The 20953-nt window shown below is 56.7% G+C and overlaps 1 protein-coding gene across 1 annotated transcript; it reads left to right on the forward strand.

Moving 5' to 3' along the window:
• The first annotated feature begins 18130 nt into the window (after positions 1–18130).
• Positions 18131–20391, forward strand: DUSP2 (dual specificity phosphatase 2). The gene is made up of 4 exons (XM_059078511.2): positions 18131–18584; positions 18673–18785; positions 19208–19427; positions 19550–20391. The coding sequence occupies exons 1-4, from the start codon at positions 18197–18199 to the stop codon at positions 19762–19764; spliced, it is 936 nt and encodes a 311-aa protein (XP_058934494.1). The 5' UTR covers positions 18131–18196; the 3' UTR covers positions 19765–20391.
• Positions 20392–20953: the final 562 nt, after the last annotated feature.

Below are 20953 nucleotides of genomic sequence, written 5' to 3' on the forward strand. Positions count from 1 at the left end.
GGTGTAAAATCCTACAAACCCCCGGGGGTTGAAAAGAAGAGGCCGGTGCCCCTAGAGCGACCCAGGAAAGGCAAGGTGAAAACCCAGGAGGAGGGGCTGGGGGCCCAGGGCTTGGGGCCCTGGGTGTCAGTGGGATGGAAACAGGATGTGAGCAGAGAGGGGGGCCGTGAGAACAAGGTGGCTCCCAGCGAAGGCGGCCACCTGGTACCGCGGGTTCTGATCACGGAAAAAGACCCTGGGCTGCGTGGCAGTCGTCACATCCTGCTCCCAGCCAGGCCTCCCCCCACCCACCTGGCTCCCTGGCAGGCAGAGACTGACTCCTCGGCTGGGGGACCGGGTGAGAGAAGGACAGGGCTGTGGTCTTTTGCAAGGATGGGGATTCAATCTTATAACAAAGGGCCCTCAGCTCCCCCGGGGAGGCCTGGTACTCAAGGCTGAAAGCAAAAATGAAGGAGGACCAGGGAGAACGGTTCACTCATCCACCCAGCCCACACTGATGGAGGACCTGCCCGGGCCAAGCCCGAGCCAGAAGCAGGGAAAGTGAAACTGCCGGGGCCCACTGCCTGACTTCAGGGAGGCCCAAGTATTGGGAGGGCAGAGGTGAGCCAGGGCTCTGGGAGGCCCTGGGAGAGGCTCTGGTTTCAGCCGGAGGATCTGGGAAGGCTTCCTGAAGGAAGTGAGACCTAAGGGGGGTCTTGAAGCCCGGGTAAAGGCATCCCACGCAGGGTCAGCCAGCACAGGGTGCTGAGGGGCCACCTGGCCTAAGGTGCATGGTTCAGTGTCACTAGGGGCTTCTTTTGGCCCAGCTGGCCAGAGCCCACCTGCTTGGCCTGCTCAGGGCCTGCAATCTCCCCTCTGGCCTGGCCACTCACCAGCATTCTCTTTCCTAGTCAGCGCAACCCCCCTTCCCACCTTCCCCCAGAAGTCCCTCCCCGGCCCAGCCGTGGTGGCGTCACCCCTGAGGCTCTCGCCAACTCAACATCAACCTCCTGGTGGTTCAACGCTTTTCCTTGGTTTGCAACCAGATTTTTCTCTCCTAGAGTGTCCCATACATATTTATGTTTATATAGAATACAGAACTTTCTCTTTTTTTTTTTTTTTTCTTTGGTATGCGGGCCTCTCACTGTTGTGGCCTCTCCCGTTGCGGAGCACAGGCTCCGGACGCGCAGGCTCAGCGGCCATGGCTCACGGGCCCAGTCGCTCCGCGGCATGTGGGACCCTCCCGGACCGGGGCACGAACCCGTGTCTCCTGCATCGGCAGGCGGACTCTCAATCACCGCGCCACCAGGGAAGCCCCAGAACTTTCTCTTTTTTATAGAAATGGCATCATACCGCACGACCTTCATTTGCAACTCACTTTTCTCCCCCCTTGTCTTGGAGCTTGTTTTGCATCAGTGTGGTCTTTTCAAAAGTTCTGAGGGGAACTATACAAACTGTGTATCCCATTTACCCCGGTATGGACAATGCTGCACTGGGAATCTTTGTGTAATTCTCTCTTTCCAGAGTGATATCCAGAATAGGGCTTGTGGAGTCCAAGGGCATGTGCTTCCCACATTTGGATAGGTGCTGCGCAGTGGCCTTCTAAAGAAGGATACCAGCCTGCACTCCCACCAAAAAGATACAAGGTTACTCATCTACCCAACCCTCTCAGCACTGAAGGTTTGCCAACCTGATGGGCGAATAAACCCCTGGCATCCCTTCGGTGGGGAGAGCATGAGTTTCACATGCTTCCTGGACATCTGTGTTTCTTTTTTTTTTTTTTTTAATTTATTTATTTAATTAATTTATTTTTGGCTGTGTTGGATCTTCATTGCTGCACGCAGGCTCTTCTCTAGTTGCGGCGAGCGGGGGCTACTCTTTGTTGCGGTGCACGGGCTTCTCATTGCGGGGGCTTCTCTTGTTGCGGAGCACGGGCTCTAGAGCACAAGTTGTGGTGCACGGGCTTAGTTGCTCAGCGGCACGTGGGATCTTCCCGGACCAGGGCTCGAACCCATGTCCCCTGCATTGGCAGGCAGTTCTTAACCAGCGTGCCACCAGGGAAGCCCCGTTTGCGTTTCTTGGTCCGTGAATTCTAGGTAGCTGTTCTTCGTCCTTTTTCTATTGTGTTCTTTGACTTTTTCTTACTCATTTGTGGAGGGCCTCACATCTTTGTTTGCCTTCCCCACACTCCCCTTCCTCCTTCCCTGTTTTATTTTTTTCCATGACTGCCATCCAACATATTATATGTTTATTTCCTCGTTGCCTGTCCCTCCCTGCCCTGTTAGAATGTCAGAACCAGGAGGGCAGGGGTTTTGTTGTTTGTTCATGCTAACGTTTCTAGCACCAGGACAGCACTGGGTAATAGTAGGCACCCCCTAATTAATCTATGAATGAATGGATGGATGGATGAATGAATAATAACCTTTTATCCATTGTTTGTTTTTCAAATATCTTCTCCATGTCTGCTACTTGCTCTTTACCTTCATTTATGGTGAGTTTGAGTGATCAGAAAATTTTAATTGATGAGGTCAAATCTTTCAGTATTTTCACATGTGGCTTTTGTGTTCTGCATTTTGCTTCAGGCTTTTTTACCCCAGAATAAGCATATTCTGGTGTATATTTTCCCTAAGACTCTTATATTTTGGCATTATTTTGAATGATATATTCCACGTGGAATGTATTTTTGTGAATGGTATGAGATGTGGATCAAAAATTTTTTTAAAATTGGACAGCCAGTTCTACTCTTGTTGTATATTGAAGAGTCCGATCTTTGCTCTGTTGGTTTGAAATGCTGCCTTTATCATTACTGGGTGTTTGCATTTCTAATAGATTCCACTGATCCATTTGTATATTACTATACCAGAACCACTCTTTTAAAACCACTAGACTTTTGTAGTTTATTTTTCTATCAAGTGAGATGGGTCTCCCCTCTCTGTTCTTTTTTTTTTTTTTTTTTAAATATTTATTTATTTATTTGGCTGCTCTGGTTCTTAGTTGTGGCCCGCGAGATTTTGGGGCTCTTAGGGCTCTTAGCTGCGGCATGTGGGATCTGGTTCCCTGACCAGGGATCAAACCCGGGCCCCCTGCACTGGAAGTGTGGAGTCTTAACCATTGGACTGCCAGGGAATTCCCTACATCTCTTTCTTGTTCCATTGAAAGGGCAGGACCCCCAGAACACGGCACAGCGGCTGTCCTGGGGGGCTCGCTTGTCCTGTTCCTCCTTCATGGAGATGATCCCAGAGTGTCACCATTCAGTATGATGTTTGCCGGAGTTAAGGAGACTTGTATTTTTCTGTTTCTATTGTTCTAAGAATTTCCTGTTATCTTGGATGAGTGTTAAATGGTATCAGGTTTTTGACCAGCCTTCTTGGTGTGGTGGAGACTGGGGTGTTGGCTAGGCCCACGGCTGCCCAGGATAACCCACAGCCTTCCTGGCAATTAGGTGTGGCCAGGTGACCATGCTCTGGCCATAGGGGTATAAGCAGAAGTGACCGCCACGTCCCTGAAGTGAAGGGAGCCAGAGCGGAGGGAAGGGTGGCCTAGGAGGCCAGCCCACTTTCCCACACTCATGAGCCTGTTGTTCCGTACTTATTGACATTATTACACAGGGACAGCCCTTCATAATTTCCAAAATGCTTTCCTGGATGGCGGCTCATTCAATTCCCACAATAGCCAGACGAGGGCCCTTCCCCAGGAGGCGGCTGAAGCTGGGGCGCGTGACTCACCAGCCTGCCCCCAGGGGGGTGCCCAGCAGGGCTGTACTGGGAAGGGGAAGATGCCAGCACCACTGTCGGTGTGCGAGCAGTTTCTGTTTCATTTGTTAACTGGGCCTGCAGAACCTCTTCCCCACTGGGATCTGTCACCCCCGCTAGACCCAGTCTGGGGGAGCAGCCCTGGCCCCCTGCAGGCTGGCCTTGCCTCAGGGCTTTCAGGCAGCTGGACACTGCCTTGCCCCGTGCCCCCCAGACCCATTCAGCCACCCCACGTCTTGCATGCTCCGGTGCCCATTCCCTCCATGGCTGCTCTTCCAGCCCCTGGAGCTCTGGATGGGGAGGTGGGATTTCACTGAGGATGAGCCTGGCGGCTCCTCTGAGACCTGCCCCTTCCCCCGCAGGAGCCCTGGCTATCAGCAGTCCACAGCCCCTGGCCCAGCTTGGCTCTGGTATGGGGCACCTCTGTGGTCAGGAATAGGGCCCTCTGTGGGAGGCTCATGGGGCTCTGGGGTTGGCCCCGGCGGGAGAGTTCTGCAAAGGGGTGGACGGGAAGGAGTGCTGCTCTGGGCAGCCTGACAAGATGGTCCTCCCCGCCGGCCCCCTGCTGTGGGCTTGGCCTTGCAGGACTCACTTCCCCTCTCTGGGCCTCTGTTTCCTCATCTGATGAAAATCCCTGGGGTGAGGCCTGGGCAAGGGAAAGCAGGGAAGGGCGGGCAGGACTTTGCACTTCGTGAGGTCCCGCCAACGCAGCAGGTTGGGTGTCTTCCCCTTCCCAGTGAGCGCGGCTGGGCAGCCCCTCTGTGGGCGGGAGGCAGGCGGGCGGTGGGCAGGCGTGGTGAGTCATGTCGCCCCAGCCTCCCTGACCCCGGCCCTATGCCCAGTGGCACCGGGAGGCAGAGAGGGCAGTGGGCCGGCGACAGCTGCGCGCGGGGAGCGGGGGGGCTCTAGTGGGCAGCAGGCCCTGGGGGCTCAGCAGTGCTCCTGAGAGGGAGTCAGCTCTCCCCTAGGGTTACCGAGGGGGCTTCCTGGAGGCGGAGGTGAGGTGGGCTCCTCTCTGAGCCAAGGTGGAGGCGGTTCCCCAGCCCCCGGAGGATGGAATCTGGCCCCTCCCATTCGTAATCACACGTGAGATCCCGCTCCCTTCGGGCGGGTAAGGGGAGTGCCTGCTGTCCACAAGAGCAGAGGCTGCCAGGGGCCACGGGGAAAGACAGCACATCAGGCCTGCTCCCATCCCTGGGGAGTATCTCCTGCAGGCCGTGGGTCGGGGGCTCGGGGCCCAGGAACACCTTGGCTGTTTTTGGAGTGGCAGGGCCAACGCACAGAGCACAGGGACTTTGTGGGGAAAGAAAGGGCTGGCATCCCAGCCCGAGCACACTGGGGAAAACCTTCGAGCCTGTTTTTTCATCTGCAAAACAGGGAGAATGAGTAATTCCTGTCTCTCTTTTTTGTTTTTTCGGTACGCGGGCCTCTCACCGCTGTGGCCTCTCCCGTTGCGGAGCACAGGCTCCGGACGCGCGGGCTCAGCGGCCACGGCTCACGGGCCCAGCTGCTCCGCGGCACGTGGGATCCTCCCAGACCGGGGCACGAACCCGTGTCCCCTGCGTCGGCAGGCGGACTCCCAACCACTGCGCCACCAGGGAAGCCCTCCTGTTTCTTAAAGTGATGTAAAACTGCTAAGGATGTGATGGACTGTGGCTAGTTAGCACATGGTAGGTCACAGAAGTGTGAGTTTGAAAACATTGCCAAGTGGTTTTTTTTTTTTTGGCCGTGCCACGCTGCTTGCAGGATCTTAGCTCCCCGACCAGGGATGGAACCCAGGCCCCCTGCAGTGGAAGCGTGGAGCGCTAACCGCTGGACCGCCAGGGGGAAGGTCCCCGCCAAGCAGTTCTTGCTTTCAGCCAGAATGAGGCAACGCCCAGATGCCTGGGGCTGCTGGAGCAGAGTCAGGGAAGCCCCTGGGGTCTCGAGTGGGGCTGCAGAAGGCAGACACCAGCCGTATCCAGCGCCGGTCTGGCCTCCAGGACCTGGGGAATGTGGGAGAGCTTCTGGGTGGCTCTCAGCGGGGCTCGTCAGCAAAGTGGACGTTCTGGTCTGGAGTCTGAGGCCTGGGCAGAGGGGCCTGGTGGGTGGAGAAGGGGCAGGGAAGTGTACTCCTGGGGCCTGGGGAACTACCAAAAATCTTGTTCTACCTGGTGCGCATCCTGTGCCAGACCCTATCTAGGTCATGTTTGCCAGCTCCCTGCCTCAAGGAGGGGCTTCAGTGCCCAGAGGGAAAAGGCTCTGGGGCAGCTACCCTATGGGGGGGCGGGGAAAGTACTGCATTCTGACCTTGGTCCCTCACGGTGCTGGTTTCCTCTCACCCCTTCTGCCTTAATGGACAAGCGCCTCAGGCTGAGTGTAGGCCTGGCTGGGGCTGAGTTTGGGGGGGGACCCTGGTGCCCAGGGAGTGGTGGCTGAGATCCTGCTCTGGCTGAGGCTGCCCACAAGGTGTGTGTCCCAGGCTGGAGAGGCACCTGTGCTGGGTCTGGAATGGGTGCGGAGCCGCAGGGCAGGATGGAGGGTGCTCCCAGAGACCCTGGCACAAGGAGAAATCAGCAGGCGCTGGGTTAGGGCACAGGGAAGTTTTCCCGGAGAAGGTGGTGTCAGCGATCCGGGGACAAGGGCAGAGTTTGGAAGTGGGGATGCAGAGTGGGAGGGGGTCGTGGTGAGGCCTCAAGACCAGGCCCAGGAGTGGGGTCTGGCCCGGCACCGCACGTGGTCTCTGAGCAGGGAGAGGTGGGCTCCACACTCAGGCAGGCGCTGCCATCAGGGGCCCCAGCCCTTCCTGTCCACACGAGGAGGCTGCAGTCCGGGGGGAGGGGCTTGCCCAGGGTCACCCGCTGAGATTGGGGCCAGGCTGCCAGCACCAGGGGCTCTGCCTCAGCTCCCTGCCCCAGCCACCTGCCTCGGCCGCCTCTGCCAGAAGCGGTATGTTTAGTAAAAAGACTGAAGATGGTGTACATATGTCCATGCCACTCTCTCACTTCGTCACCAAACGTAGGGTGGATAGCTAGTGGGAAGCAGCCGCATGGAACAGGGAGATCAGCTCGGTGCTCTGTGACCACCTAGAGGGGTGGGATAGGGAGGGAGGGAGGGAGGGAGACACAAGAGGGAGGAGATATGGGGACATATGTATATGTATAACTGATTCACTTTGTTGTAAAGCAGAAACTAACACACCATTGTAAAGCAGTTGGACTCCAATAAAGATGTTAAAAAAAGACCGAAGATGGGAAGCAGCCTGAAGAGGCGGGGAGGAGAGAGGGGCTGAGGGGGAGAGGTGGGGGGAGGGGGAGGGGGAGGAGAGGAGATCCGCCCGCCCGAGGGGACAAAGCCAGGGCACTATCAGGGGTGAAGCGAGCCAGGAGGGAAGGAGGAGGGGCAGCTGGCTTCCCAGCTGCAGGCCCTTCTGGATGCTGTGCGAGATGCCTCCCCGGGGCACCGCCCCTGCCCTTCTGTGGGTCCTCCTATGGGGTCCCTGCAGGGACAGCACATCCTCCCTGGCCCTCCTGTGTCCCTGGCGTCCCTCCCTCGCCCACAGCAACTAGACCAGCGGTGGGGAAGCTCCAGCTGCCTGGGTTCCTGGCCTAATGACTATTGTCTTTGGAGCTGCGCCCTGGGGCCTGGCGGCCTCGTTCTGGCCTCCAGCCCTCCCCACTGCCAGGTGATCTTGCAGCCGCACGATGGCAGGAACACCAGGCATCTGGCTGTGCCTGGCCCCCGCAGGCTGTGGGAAGCTGGGCCTAGGTCACTGCTGCCTCTGCCTGGCCTAGCCTCCAGGGGCCTTTCCTGTCTCAGACTAAATTGGAGGCCTGCCCCCGCCCCCGGGGGAACTGAGGCAGGCACTCCGTGCCCAGGCCTGGCTGTGTGTGTGTCACGCTGGCGAGAGTTACACTCTAGAAAAGAGCAGGGGCCGCAGGGAGAACGTTTCCTGGGTGGGATGCTCGAGAAGGGTCTGTTGAGGATGTGGCCTGGCTCCTTGGGCAGCTCTGGCTGGGCCGCCCTTTCCCTGGAGCCGGGGTTCCTGACTTGGGGCAGTGGACGGGCTCCAAGGGACTGCGTTGGTAGGGAGGACACAAAGCCCAGCTCATGGTGAAGTGTCCCTGGGACACCTAGCACAGTGTCTGATACCCAGGGCGGCACTTACCACTAATATGGGCCATCTTGTTTAACCTCAAGGTGACACCCCCGCCAAAGAACAGCACGTCTGATGGGACCACCCTGCAAGTTGTGTGTGTGTGTGTGTGTGAGTCTGTGTGTGAGAGAATGTGAGTGTGAATGTGTGTGAGAGAATGTGAGAGTGTGAATGTGTGTGAGAGTGTGAATGTGTGTGTGTGAATGTGTGTGAGTGTGTGTGTGTGTGTGTGTGTGTGTGTGTGTGTGAGGCTCCAGAGGAGGAATCGCCCCGCTTGGACCCTCGCCAGTAGGAGAGCCAGCTTTTTCCTGTGGCAGTGCAGACGGGTGGGGAAGCCAGGCAGGGAAGAGGACTGTCACATCTGAACTATCTGAGTGAGAAATGATCCCGGGAACTTGTATCCAGACCGGACGGTGTTCCGTGTTAAACGGGGCGCGGCGCCGGTGGGCAGGGGCACGTCTCGGGGGGGCGGTCAGGTGTGAAGGTTGGCGGGCAGCACAGGCAGGTGGGTGTCTGTGAGACGATGCAGTGGGCCCCGGAGCCAGGTCTGTGGATTGGCCCCTGGAGCCACTGGGGCAGGACCGCTCGTGGAGGGGCTTCTGGGGGCTGTCCTGGGGCTGGGGAAGCCACTTCCCAGTGGCGTGTGCAAGTGTCCGCGGGTGATGGGAAGGGGCGTGGCTTTGAACATGTGTGATGCGTGTGACAACGTGTGTACAAGGACGGGGTGTGAGTGTGTGTCTGTGTCTGTATGTGCCTGTGGATGTCCAGGGTGACTCTCTGAGCCGTGATGGCTTCAGCTTTATCAGGAGCTGTCATGTTCAAGGGCAGCATAATCCGATGTGGAGACCTAATCCTTCCTAATCCTTTCCGGGCGTTTCTTCTCTGGCTTCTGACCCCCAGCCATCTGTGCTGCTCTGACCCCAGCCTCGGCCCACAGCTCTTCTCTGGCTGTGGCCCCGTGGGCAGCTTCCATTCTCTGCCCTCTGCCCTCACAACGTCCCTCTTCCAGTTGTAAAACCAAGTCCTGGCGTGGCGGGAGCGCACGCAGCAGCCGGCATCCCTCGCCGGCTCCCGAGTCCCCGGCCGCGTGGAGTGGGTGCCCAGGCAGGGCGGGGGGCAGGAGGGCGGGGAGGAAGCCTTGGGTCTCCTCATTCTCCTAGTCAGCCCAAAGCCGGGAGCCCTCCTCCTCTGCTCTGTCCATAATTCCTGTCCCTTCTCCCCGCACCCGACCTCGGATTCCACCTCCACTTTCCCTGCCACCCCTGTGCTGTCACGGTCCTCTGACCTCCCTGTGGCCACAAGCCGTTCTCCACCCACAGCTGGAGGGGCTGTTCTGGTTGGGTTGCCCCACTTAATCAAGACCCTCCAAGGATTCCTATTGTCCTTCTAATCAAATCAGACTCACACAGGCCGAGCAGACCCAACAGGAGCTGGCTGTGAGGCTGCTGGGACCTGTCTCTCCAGTCATCCGCCCAGCAACTCTTGGGGCCCGCCAGCTTGTCCCACCCCGGGGCCTTCGTCCCTCCCCTCTCCCGGTACCTCCACTTGCTGGCTTGGACTGCTCTCCCCCGCCCTCTTCCTGACCGACCCCTTCTCATCCCTCAAGTTACAGCTCCAAGGCCACTCCCCCCAGAGGCCTCCCCCTGCTCTATCTCTTTCCCCTCTGGGGCTATATCCACAGCACCTACCCTTGTATGACATTAGCTCATTTTTTTTTTTCCTTCCAGTTTTATAGACACATCACTGACATACAGCACTGTGTACGTGGACAGCGTACACCCTCGTGATGTGACTTACATACATTGTGAAAAGATGACCACAGTGAGTTTGGTGACTACCCGTCATCTTATACAGATACAAAACTAGAGAAACAGAGAAAGTGTATTTTCTCCCTGTGATGAGAACTCAGGACTTACTCTCCTAACAACTTTCACGTATAACATGCAGCAGCGTTAATTACGTTTATCATGTTGGAGGTTACATCCCTAGCGCTTATTTACCTTATAACTGGCAGCTTGTACTTTTTTTTTTTTTTTTTTTTTTGCTCTACGCGGGCCTCTCACTGCTGCGGCCTCTCCCGTTGCGGAGCACAGGCTCCGGACGCGCAGGCGCAGCGGCCATGGCTCACGGGCCCAGCCGCTCCGCGGCACGTGGGATCCTCCCGGACCGGGGCACGAACCCGCGTCCCCTGCACCGGCAGGCGGACTCTCAACCACTGCGCCACCAGGGAAGCCCCAGCTTGTACTTTTTGCCTGTCTTCATCCCCTCCCCTGCCAACTCCCCACGCCTGGTGACCACAGATCTGATCTACTTTTCTGTGCGTTTGTTCGTGTGTTTTTTTGGGAAGTATGATTGAACTGCGACACGATGTTCATTCCTCTTGCACAACAGAGCGATTCCGTATTGCTATGCATTTCAAAAGGATCACCACCGTAGTCTAGTTACGACCTGTCCCACTACAAGGATATTACAAAATTATTGACTGTGTTCCTTACACTGTTCATTTCATCCCCGTGACTCATATATTTTGCAACTGAAAGTTTGTACCTCTTAATCTCCCTCACCTGTTTCTCTCCTCCCCCCATTATTTATTAAATTTATTATTACATTTATTAACATTTATTATTATTTTGGTTTATTTTTATTTCTATTATTTAATAATACATTTTATTTTATTATTAAATTGTAAATTTATTATTTAAATGTACCGGTCTAGTTTCTGTTTCCTCACTGCAAGGTCAGCCCCATGAGGGCAGAAAACTGATCTGTCCTGTTCGTGGTGCAGCCCTAGCACCCAGAATGGAGCCTGGCTCTGAATACCCAGTGAGCGTATGAATTCTGGGACCAGAGGGAAGCCAGCGGCACTCAGTGAGCCCAGGGCCTCTGAGCTGTTCTGGCAGAGCTCGCTCTTTTTTTTTTTTAGTGAAGAATGCCTTTTATTTATTTGTTTTTTATTTAATTGTTTTTAATTGACGTATAGTTGAGTTACAATGTTGTGTTAATTACTGCTGTGCAGCAAAGAGATTCAGTTACACATATATACATTCTTCTTCATATTCTTTTCCATTATGGTTTATCACATATTGAATATAGTTTCCTGTGCTATACAGTAAGACCTTGTTGTTTATCCTTTCTGTATATACCAGTTTGCATCTGCTAATCCCAAACTCCCAATCCAACCCTCTCCCACCCTCCTCCCCCTTATATGACAGAGCTCCCTCTTGAACCCAGGACACCTAGCTCCCTGCACAAGTTACAAGGGGGCTCTTCCCCTCACATGCTGGCATGTTTACTCTCTGGAACCATCCTCTGCCCTGGGGACCTGAGGGCATCTCTTCTGTCCTGGAGCAGGGCAAGTGGGGGGTGAAGGGTGCGGCAGGGCCGCATCCTGACACTGACCTTTGTCCAACGTTGTGGGTTTTCAACTGTAATCAGCTTCCTGTTTGACGGCTAGCTGAGGGCCCAGGGACAAGTCACCACATCTCCAGAGATGCATCATCGGCCTCCCACCGTGAGCTGTGCTCTGGGCTTCCCCATGGCCTGTGCCTCCCCAAGGAGTCTGTAGCTGGGCGGACGAGACAGCACTGATGACCTAAAAATAGCAAGGTCCCGTGAGAGCACAGCCTGCGTGGCCAGAGCCCAGCGCAGAGATAGGAGGGCTTGGGTGAGGGTGGGAGGTGGATGGGCAAAGCCTGGGCGGGTGGTGTGGGGACCTGGATTCCAGAGGCAGAAGCGACACAAAATTGCAAGTTCAAACTCTGGCTCTACCCTCTACTAACTGTGACAGTTTGGGTTAAGTCAGTTAGCCCCCTGGTGCCTGGGTTTCCCCATTTGTATTTTGGGTACCAATCATTCCCACCCCTTAGGGCTCATTGCAGTTTAAATGCAGTAACTCCCGTAAAGGTCTTAGAACAGGGCCAGGCACAGGGCAAGCGCTGATGAGTACCAGTTGTGTGGTTGTCATGATAAAGAGAGATGAGACCTGGCAGGAGGTGTGCGCTGGTGGAGGGGTGGATGCAGACACACGTGGGCCCAGACACAGGGCAATCTAGTGGTTGAAGTCCAGGCTCCAAACCCAGCGCTCCCAGTTACGGGCTGGGTGGCCTTGGTTCAGCCACCTATAACCCCTTTTTAGGCCTCGGTTTCCCTATCTGCAAAGTGAGGGTAACGATGCCGCCCCCAAGCCCTGAAGCTTAGAGGCAGTAATGCCTAGAAGACACCTAGCATAGTGCTAGTAATTGCTATTGTTTACGAAGGCACAGAGAGGTTAAATCACTTGCCCAAGGCCACACAGCAAGGAAGCAGCCCCGCTGTGTTTGAGCCAAGACAATGCGGCTCCAGAGCCCCCGTGGCTCCCTGGTGCACACCACTGTTGCCATTGCCCCACTGTTCATGGTATTTGCTGGTCTTCAGGGGGGTGGCCCAGCCTGGTCTTTGATGGAGGTAAAGGTGTCAGGGGTGATGGGGTGGGAAGGAGTCGTCTCTGGATCCTCTGGGCCTCGAAGTCTCCTTGCTGCCCCTTATACCGCACCCACCTCTGGCTGTGGGGAAGCCCTGTGACCGCGGTGCGGTCACATTTCTGAGAATCCCACACCTCTTGCCCAATCGTTACCACTAGTGACAGAGCTCTTCCTTAGCAACTTAACCTCTCCCCTTCTTGGCTACCTGGGCCCAAGCCAAGGGCATCAATGGCTGACAGGTGGGAACGGGACCAGTTTAGTCACAGAGGTGGCCATGGGTTGGCCAGGGGGTGTGCTGGGAGTGGGTGCCTGACAGGGGAAGAGACCTGGGAGGCGGGGTCTCCTCTAGCTCCAACCCCAGGCACATTTCGGGGTGCAGCCAAACCCAGCTCCCCTTGATGGACACGCCCATGGAGCAGGCAGGGACCCCAACAAGCAGAGCCATCTCTGGCCTTGGCCATGGGTTGGGCTCTCCCAGATTCCCTTCCTCAGGGCTGTGGCCACCTCTCCCCTCTGTGCCTCAGCCTCCTTTCTTTTGTTCCTTTTTTTTTTAAAGTTAAAATTATTTTGAATTTTATTATATTTATTTCTTTTTATACAGCAGGTTCTTATTAGTTATCTATTTTATACATATTAGTGTTTACATGTCAATCCCAATCTCCCAGTTCACCTCCCCCCCACTTTCCCCCCTTGGTGTCCATATGTTTGTTCTCTACATCTGTGTCTCTTTCTGCCCTGTAAAAAGGTTCATCTGTACCATTTTTCTAGATTCCACATATGTGCGTTAATATACAGTATTTGTTTTTCTCTTTCTGACTTACTTCACTCTGTATGACACTGTCTAGGTCCAACCACGTCTCTACAAATGACTCAGTTTTGTTCCTTTTTATGGCTGAGTAATATTCCATTGTATATATGTACCACATCTTCTTTATCCATTCGTCTGTCGATGGTCAGCCTCCTTTCTTGTTTTTTTTTTTTTTTTTTTTTTTTGCGGTACATGGGCCTCTCACTGTCGTGGCCTCTCCCGTTGCGGAGCACAGGCTCCGGACGCGCAGGCTCAGCGGCCATGGCTCACGGGCCCAGCCGCTCCGTGGCATGTGGTATCTTCCCGGACCGGGGCACGAACCCGTGTCCCCTGCATCGGCAGGTGGATTCTCAACCACTGCGCCACCAGGGAAACCCCAGCCTTCTTTCTTGATGGGAGACTGTGGCAGGAGGGAGAACCAGACCCCACAGAAGTGCATCACGCCAAAGCTGGAAGGGACCGCCGGGCTGCCCTCCTGGGCAAAGACTCTGGCGTCTCCTTCCTGCATTACACTTTTTAACATCTTTGGGTACCATCTGTACCGTCCAACTCAGTTTTCACAAACCTAAAATCTATTTTTAAAGGAAACTATATCATTACTCTAGGTGAATAACCATGAGTACAAGGTGGTCCCCCAAATTAATATTCAAACAGTGATGTCAGCTCCCTGAGGGCAGTGGTTTGTGATTTATTGCTGTAACTCCAGAACCCAGAACAGTACCTGACATATAACAGGTACTCAACATATATTATTTGAATGAAGAGCCGGATAAATTAATAAACATAGAAAGGAATGTGTGACCTGGATGTGGATGCTTAGAGAAGGTGTGGAGCCTTTGTTAAAACAAGGAAAAGTAGGGACTTCCCTGGTGGTGCAGTGGGTAAGAATCAGCCTTCCAATGCAGGGGCCATGGGTTCGATCCCTGGTTAGGGAACTAAGATCCCACATGCCACGGGGCAACTAAGCCCGTGCGCCACAACTGGAGAGCCCACGCACCACAACTACTGAGCCTGTGTGCTCTGGAGCCCACGCACCACAACTAGAGAGAAAGCCACGTGCTGCAACGAAAGATCCCACGTGCCGCAACTAAGACCCTACACAGCCAAATAAATAAATATAAAAAATGAGGAAAAGCGAGTATTTGAGAGGCATGAAAGCCACACCAGCCCCAAATGGAGACTTTCTTCTTTTTTTAAGTTTTATTTTATCAAAATATAGTTGACTTACAATGTTGTGTTAATTTCTGCTGTACAGCAAAGTGATTCAGTTATACATATACATATATACACATATATACATATATATATATACATATATATATATTCCTTTTCATATTCTTTTACGTTATGGTTTATCCCAGGATATTGAATATAGTTCCCTGTGCTATGCAGTAAGACCTTGCTGTTTATCCATTCTATATATGAGTCTGCATCTGCTAATCCCAAACGCCCAATTCATCCCTCCCCATCCCCCCACCCCTTGGCAACCACAAGTCTGTTCTCTAGGAGACTTTCTTCTACATGTATCCATCGTGTCCAGGAGAGGGTCCTCAGCAAGACTGCCCCAGTGATGGGACACATGCGTGTGGGGACAGACGCCAGCCCCCTCAGCCACATGTGGCCACTTCTGAGTCTGCCTTGCTGAGGGCTGGCTGCCTAAGGGGACTCTCTCCTTTACTGGCCCCTCCCCGCCTTACCCGCTGTGCTGGACGGGGCCGTCTCCGCAGAGCGTGGAGTCACAGTCCTCGCCGGGCAGGAGCCTGTGGAAGTGGCCACCATCCCACTTCGTCAGAGGCCTGGCACAGGAAGCCTGACGTCATCCCGAGTCACGGCTCAGGTGGGCTGGGGGTGGTTGTCACTTGTCACTCTCACCTTCACACCTGCCTTGACCTAAGGATCCTAGTCACACCGTTCACTCCTTCCTCTCTCCCCAGAGCATCTGCTTGGGGTACGGGTTTGGAAGGAGGAGGGAGGACAACACAAGAACACAGCACAATGTTTCTCGCTTCTGTGGAAGAGAAGTCGCTCTGCATGGGGCTGGGGGCGGGCTGGGGGCAGGGAAAGACCCAGAAACCCAAAGGCAGGAGGCTAGTGACATGTAAACCATCAAAAGCCATCAAAATAGATGGTTACAGACAAGAATGACACAGAATCATCATTTGTTCCAGTTGGGTATTTTAATTAAAAAAAAAAAAAGCTGAGCCCCAAACTTGCTTGATAGTGTCGGCTCTGTAACAGCCAGGCCAGGGAAACAAAGCCCCCCAAAACCCGAGTATGGCACCATCCCCCATCCCTGGCCCCTGCTGTCCCATTACCACCTAGTGAAGAAGAGCGGGGTCATCCATCCGGGACCTGCGACCTGTGGGGCGGCAGCCAGTGTAATGGAGACCCCTCGTCACCCGTCCTCCACCCACGCGTCCAGACCTCCGCCTCGTCTCTGCCGGGAAGTGGTGGTCCTTGAGGAGGTGACAGAGGGGGAGAGACATCCCAGGGCCATGACTCATCAAGGGTGGGGGGATCTTCAGTCAGAGCAGAACTGGGGGTGGGGCTTGGGTTCCATCTTCTTCCCAGTCTCTCCTTACCCCGAGCTTGGGCTTTCACCCAGTTATGGGGGTGGGCGTTTCCCTAGTTTGGGAATAGGGGAAAGAGGCCAAGGGGAACCCCTCCTTCATGGCTAAGTCAGGCCTCCTTGAACCTGTGTTCCGGAGCTGAAAAGGGGACACCCCAAAGCCAGTGGCATTGACGGGGTACATACGTCACCTTGGGCGGAAATCACTGGTCCTGGCCGCTGGGCAGGGCAACTGGGCACTGTGTCACTAGCGCAAACCTTTGCCAACACACTCCCTCTCCCACGTGGGACTTCTCAGCAAGGTGCACGCCATTCTCCCCAGGAGGGGAAGAGGCTCAGCCTGGAGTGGGAGTCCAGGGTCTGGAGCCTCTATGCGGCTGGACTGAATCTCACCCCTGAGCTAGGATCCCAGCTGGCCAGTCCTCTCTGCTCCTCCCCGTGGAGCTGGAAGCCCATGTCTCCCAGCAGAGCAGGTGACACCAGCCCCATGCGTCAGCAAGACTGGACCTGCTATCCTTTAGTGCCCTCTGTAATTTACCCCTGGAGTCAGACATTAAGTCATTTGCCGGGCTGATGCCAACGATAAGGGCCCATATCAGTCGCTGGGATCTGTGGCCCAGACTCCTCGGCATCTGCCGCATCAGCCTCCAGACTGGCCTGGGAGGGAGGGATGGAACATTGCAGGTGTCCGGGCACTGCCACAGCCTCAGAGCCTCGGAACCAGTGTAGGTGAGCAGTTGGTCTATTATACACTCCCATCTTACAGGTGGGAACACTGAGGCCCGAGAGGGTGAACTGCCCCAGGACTCTTTGGAGTCCTTGCGGCTTCTCTCCCCCGCATCCCCTCTCCCTCGCAGCACACACAAGCTACCAGCTCTGTCTCCAGCAACAGATGATGCTCCAGCACACACATACAGACACGTCAACACACTACGGGGAGGAGTTTACAGTTTACAATCCAAGTGCAGGGCTTGGGGGTCCACGATGGGTCCTAGTGGTAGCCCTCCAAGACAGTCTGGACCTAGGGGTCTGCAGTAGGGCTGGAAGGGTCTTACCATGGGCACAGAGTAGTGACTCAGGGGAGGGGGGCCCTTGGAGGTTGGGTTCTGAAATCCCATGCAGCTAAGGCGGGGATGGGGGTGGCTCCCACTCCAGGGCACTGTTCCCACGTACCTGAATGTCCCTGCTTCGGAGGAGTTCAGCTGCCAACATCTCTTGCCCCAGTGCAGGGGCCCAGATCCGCCCCCACACACCTGGGGCTCCCCACATCAGGCCCCAGGGCTGGCAGCTGAGTTGGGGGCAGGCAGAAGGGATGTGGGTTAACTAGCTTCCCAGTGTTCCTGCTCATGGCCTTGCTCCAGTCCAGTCCTGGGTCCCTGCTGTCCAGGGGGTCCGTTGCAGGCCTAGGGAGGACTGGGTTGGGGGGAGTGGTGGGCGGAGAGAGTGGGGGAGGCAGATTCTGGTAGTTCTTCTCCCTCTTCCCCTTGGTGAGGCTCCTGAAATTCCCACAAGGCCCCAGGGAGAGCCCAGCGGCCTCAGCAGAGTTCCCCTTCAGCGCTGGCCTGCGACTTGGGGAAGTGCTTCACCTTGGGCCCCTGGGGTTTCCCTGGGCTCCAGGGGAACAAGCCTTGTCCCGCTAATAACTGGAAAGTCGTCGTCACGGGCCCCCTGCCTACCCCCATGCCAAGGCCCAGAGGTCCTCCTCAAGCCAGTGCTTACTTAGGGTCTTGGGCTCAGAGGACGACGTTCTGGCTTAGCTTGGCCACTAAGCAGCTGCAAAACCCCGAGTGCTGGTCTCAGCCATGAAACGGGGGAGGGGGAGGGGAAATAAAGCCCCTCCGACCCAGGGTCTCTAAGCAGAAGAGAAAAGGTACATCAAAGCACGGCTCCCCATCCTCCAGTGCGGAAATCATCCGTGGCAACAGACAGAAGTCGATTTTTGTTGTAGCAGATTCCCAGGAGGGGAGAAACCCTGGGAGGTTAAGGGAACAGGGAAAAGGGAGAGGAAGCAGGGCGAGGGGCACCGCGGGCTCCGAGGTCTCCGGGGATGCGGACGTGTATCTATCTGAGTAGCCGGGTGCCCGAGGACCGAGCGGCGCGAAGCAGGTCCAGGGGTGGGAGCGCTCAGGAAGAGTCCCGGGGCTCAAAGGTGGGAGGGGGGCGTTTGGGCAAACACCTTCCCGTCAGAGCTGGTGCCTGGCTTCCTCTCCCAGTGCACCCCCTCCCCCCAGCCGGTCCCAGTCCCGGGCCCGCCCAGCCTGCGCCCCGCGTGAGGCCGCGGGGGCGGCGCCGGCGCCTTCCTGCTTTGCCCTTGTATGGTGATCCGGGAGGCCGGCCCGCGGCTACTTAAGCCCCAGCGCTGGAGAGGGCCCCCGGAACAGACGGTTCGGACAGCGCGGCCGCCGCCGGAGTCCGGAGCGCTCGCGGGGAGAGGGGGAAGGAGAGGAAGAGGTGCGGGAAGAGGGGAGAGGAGGCTGCCCGGGGCCGGAAGACATGGGGCTGGAGGCGGCGCAAGAGTTGGACTCCACGGCGCTGGGCGCGCTGCTGCGGGAGCCGCGGGAGGCCGAGCGCACGCTGCTGCTCGACTGTCGCCCCTTCCTGGCCTTCTGCCGCCGCCACGTGCGCGCCGCGCGGCCGGTGCCCTGGAACGCGCTGCTGCGGCGCCGCGCGCGCGGCCCCCCAGCCGCCGCCCTCGCCTGCCTGCTGCCTGACCGCGCGCTGCGGGCACGCCTGGCCCGCGGGGAGCTGGCGCGGGCTGTGGTGCTGGACGAGGGCAGCGGCTCGGTGGCAGAGATCCAGCCCGACGGCCCGGCCCACGCGCTGCTTGCCGCGCTGCTGCACGAGACCAGCGCCGGACCCACCGCCGTGTGCTTCCTGCCGGGTGAGCGCCGACCCTCCCTTGTCCCCCAGCCCCGTCCCCGACCCCCGCGGGGCCCTCCCGGCTAACCGTGTCTTGGTCCTCCATGCAGGAGGCTTCGACAGCTTTCAAGCCTGCTGCCCCGATCTGTGCTCTGAGTCCCCCGGTCCCGCGATGCCACCCGAAAACAGCCGCTCCGACCCCAGGGCTCCCTCTTATGACCAGGTGAGTTGAGATCCTTGTCAGTGTCATTCTGGGGAAAGAGTCTGCCATCTGTGGATGCAGGAGTCTGTCCATGTCCACAGTCACCTAGGGGTGGGTGTGTGGGTTTCCGCCCCCAAATGGGAGCACACCTTTGTGTGTGCCTGGCGGGCGTTGCTGGTGTGTATCTATCTCTGTGAGTCTGCGTGTGTCCTGGGAGCAGCATCGTTTGGGGGGTTTGAGGGGAATGTGTGTATCTTTGTGTGTGTATCTCCGTATGTCCCCTTGGGTCCTCCTGGCATTCCGGAGTCTGATCCTTAGTCGGGGATTCCTGGCTAAGAGCTCCTCTTGCCTGGGCCAGTCTGCCCTGTCTCTGTCCCGCTGGTGTTCAAACCCTCCAGGCCTGGGCTGAGACCTCACCACTGTCCCTCCCCCTTCCCGTGCAGGGTGGCCCTGTGGAGATCTTGCCCTACCTGTACCTGGGCAGCTGCAGCCACTCGTCGGACCTGCAGGGGCTTCAGGCTTGCGGCATCACAGCCGTCCTCAACGTCTCAGCCAGTTGCCCCAACCACTTTGAGGGCCTGTTGCGCTACAAGAGCATCCCCGTGGAGGACAGCCAGATGGTGGAGATCAGCGCCTGGTTCCAGGAGGCCATTGGCTTCATTGGTAAGAGGCGCGCCTCAGCCCCAGGACCTGGTGGAGCTCCAGGGGAAGGGGCTGGGCTGGGGTGCCTGTCTCCTTCCCTGCCCACCTTCCCGTCTGACCCCCCTCTCCCATTTCCCTTGCAGACTCGGTGAAGAACAGCGGAGGCCGGGTGCTGGTGCACTGCCAGGCGGGCATCTCACGTTCCGCCACCATCTGCCTGGCGTACCTGATACAGAGCCACCGCGTGAGGCTGGACGAGGCCTTTGACTTTGTTAAGCAACGCCGGGGAGTCATCTCCCCCAACTTTGGTTTCATGGGGCAGCTGCTGCAGTTTGAGACTCAGGTGCTCTGTCACTGAGGCTGGGTCCCACCATGCTGGCTCCCCCAGGGCAGAGGCACACAGAGCTGCCTGATTCCTGGGGGCAGTGGGGGCCCCAGTTCCCCACTGTCCCCCTCACCTCAGGGAGAGCTGCCCCTTCCTTGGAGTTTCAAAAAGCCCCCAGGTGGGCATGCCGGGTGCGGTGATGCCGGACTTTCTCACCTGGTGCTCTTCTGCTGGGGGTTTGAGGGCCGGCCCTCATTCCTCATTCCGGTAGGAGGATGGAGAGTGTGTCTGCTTCCCTCCCCCGCTGTCCTCTGACAGAGACCAACTGGACTCTACGCCCACGGCTCCCACTGGTCCGATCACCATGTTGGAGCCCTTGGCAGCCTGAGGGCTCTAAGGAGCAAGCTGTGACAACCAGGAGCCCTGTGTGGGGCTCGGGGAAGTGATGCGGATGCTGGGTCTGGACCTCTCGCTTGCGTGTGTACGCGAGAGTTTCACGCCTGTGTTGGCGCTGGAAAGTTATTTGTGTTCAACTGACATTTAACACTCCCTCCCCCACTTCCTCCCAGCCCTGTGGGCGGGGGTGGGAAACTTAGCACTTTATATTTATATGGAACATTGAGGATGTGTCAATAAAATGTTGTTTTGTTTAAGAAACAACTTATCAAGTGTCTGATCTCAAGTCAGTGCCTGGGGAAGTGCTCAGAAGCTGTTTCTTGTCTTTTTTTGATAAATTTATTTATTTATTTATTTTTGGCTGCGTTGGGTCTTTGTTGCTGCGCACGGGCTTTCTCTAGCGGTGGCGAGCGGGGGCTACTCTTCGTTGTGACGCGCGGGCTTCTCATTGCGGTGGCTTCTCTTGTTGCAGAGCCCGGGCTCTAGGCGTGCGGGCTTCAGCAGCTGTGCCGCACGGGCTTAGCTGTTCTGCGGCATGTGGGATCCTCCAGGACCAGGGCTCGAACCCGTGTCCCCTGCATTGGCAGGCGGATTCTTAACCACTGCGCCACCAGGGAAGCCCCCCAAAGCTGTTTCTTTTTCTTTTTTTTTTTTGCTGTACACGAGCCTCTCACTGTTGTGGCCTCTCCCGTTGTGGAGCACAGGCTCAGCGGCCATGGCTCACGGGCCCAGCCGCTCCGTGGCATGTGGGATCTTCCCGGACCGGGGCACGAACCCGTGTCCCCTGCATTGGCAGGCGGACGCTCAACCACTGCACCACCAGGGA

The sequence above is a fragment of the Kogia breviceps genome, chromosome 11 (assembly GCF_026419965.1).
Source record: "Kogia breviceps isolate mKogBre1 chromosome 11, mKogBre1 haplotype 1, whole genome shotgun sequence".
Taxonomy (NCBI): domain Eukaryota; kingdom Metazoa; phylum Chordata; class Mammalia; order Artiodactyla; family Physeteridae; genus Kogia; species Kogia breviceps.

Excerpts from the sequence above, each read along its gene's own strand:
- DUSP2 (XM_059078511.2), top strand. The coding sequence starts at position 18,197 with ATGGGGCTGGAGGCGGCGCAAGAGTTGGACTCCACGGCGCTGGGCGCG. Across the intron at positions 18,585-18,672 it reads CGCCGTGTGCTTCCTGCCGG|GAGGCTTCGACAGCTTTCAA; the intron begins GTGAGCGCCGAC and ends TCCTCCATGCAG. Across the intron at positions 19,428-19,549 it reads GGAGGCCATTGGCTTCATTG|ACTCGGTGAAGAACAGCGGA; the intron begins GTAAGAGGCGCG and ends TTTCCCTTGCAG.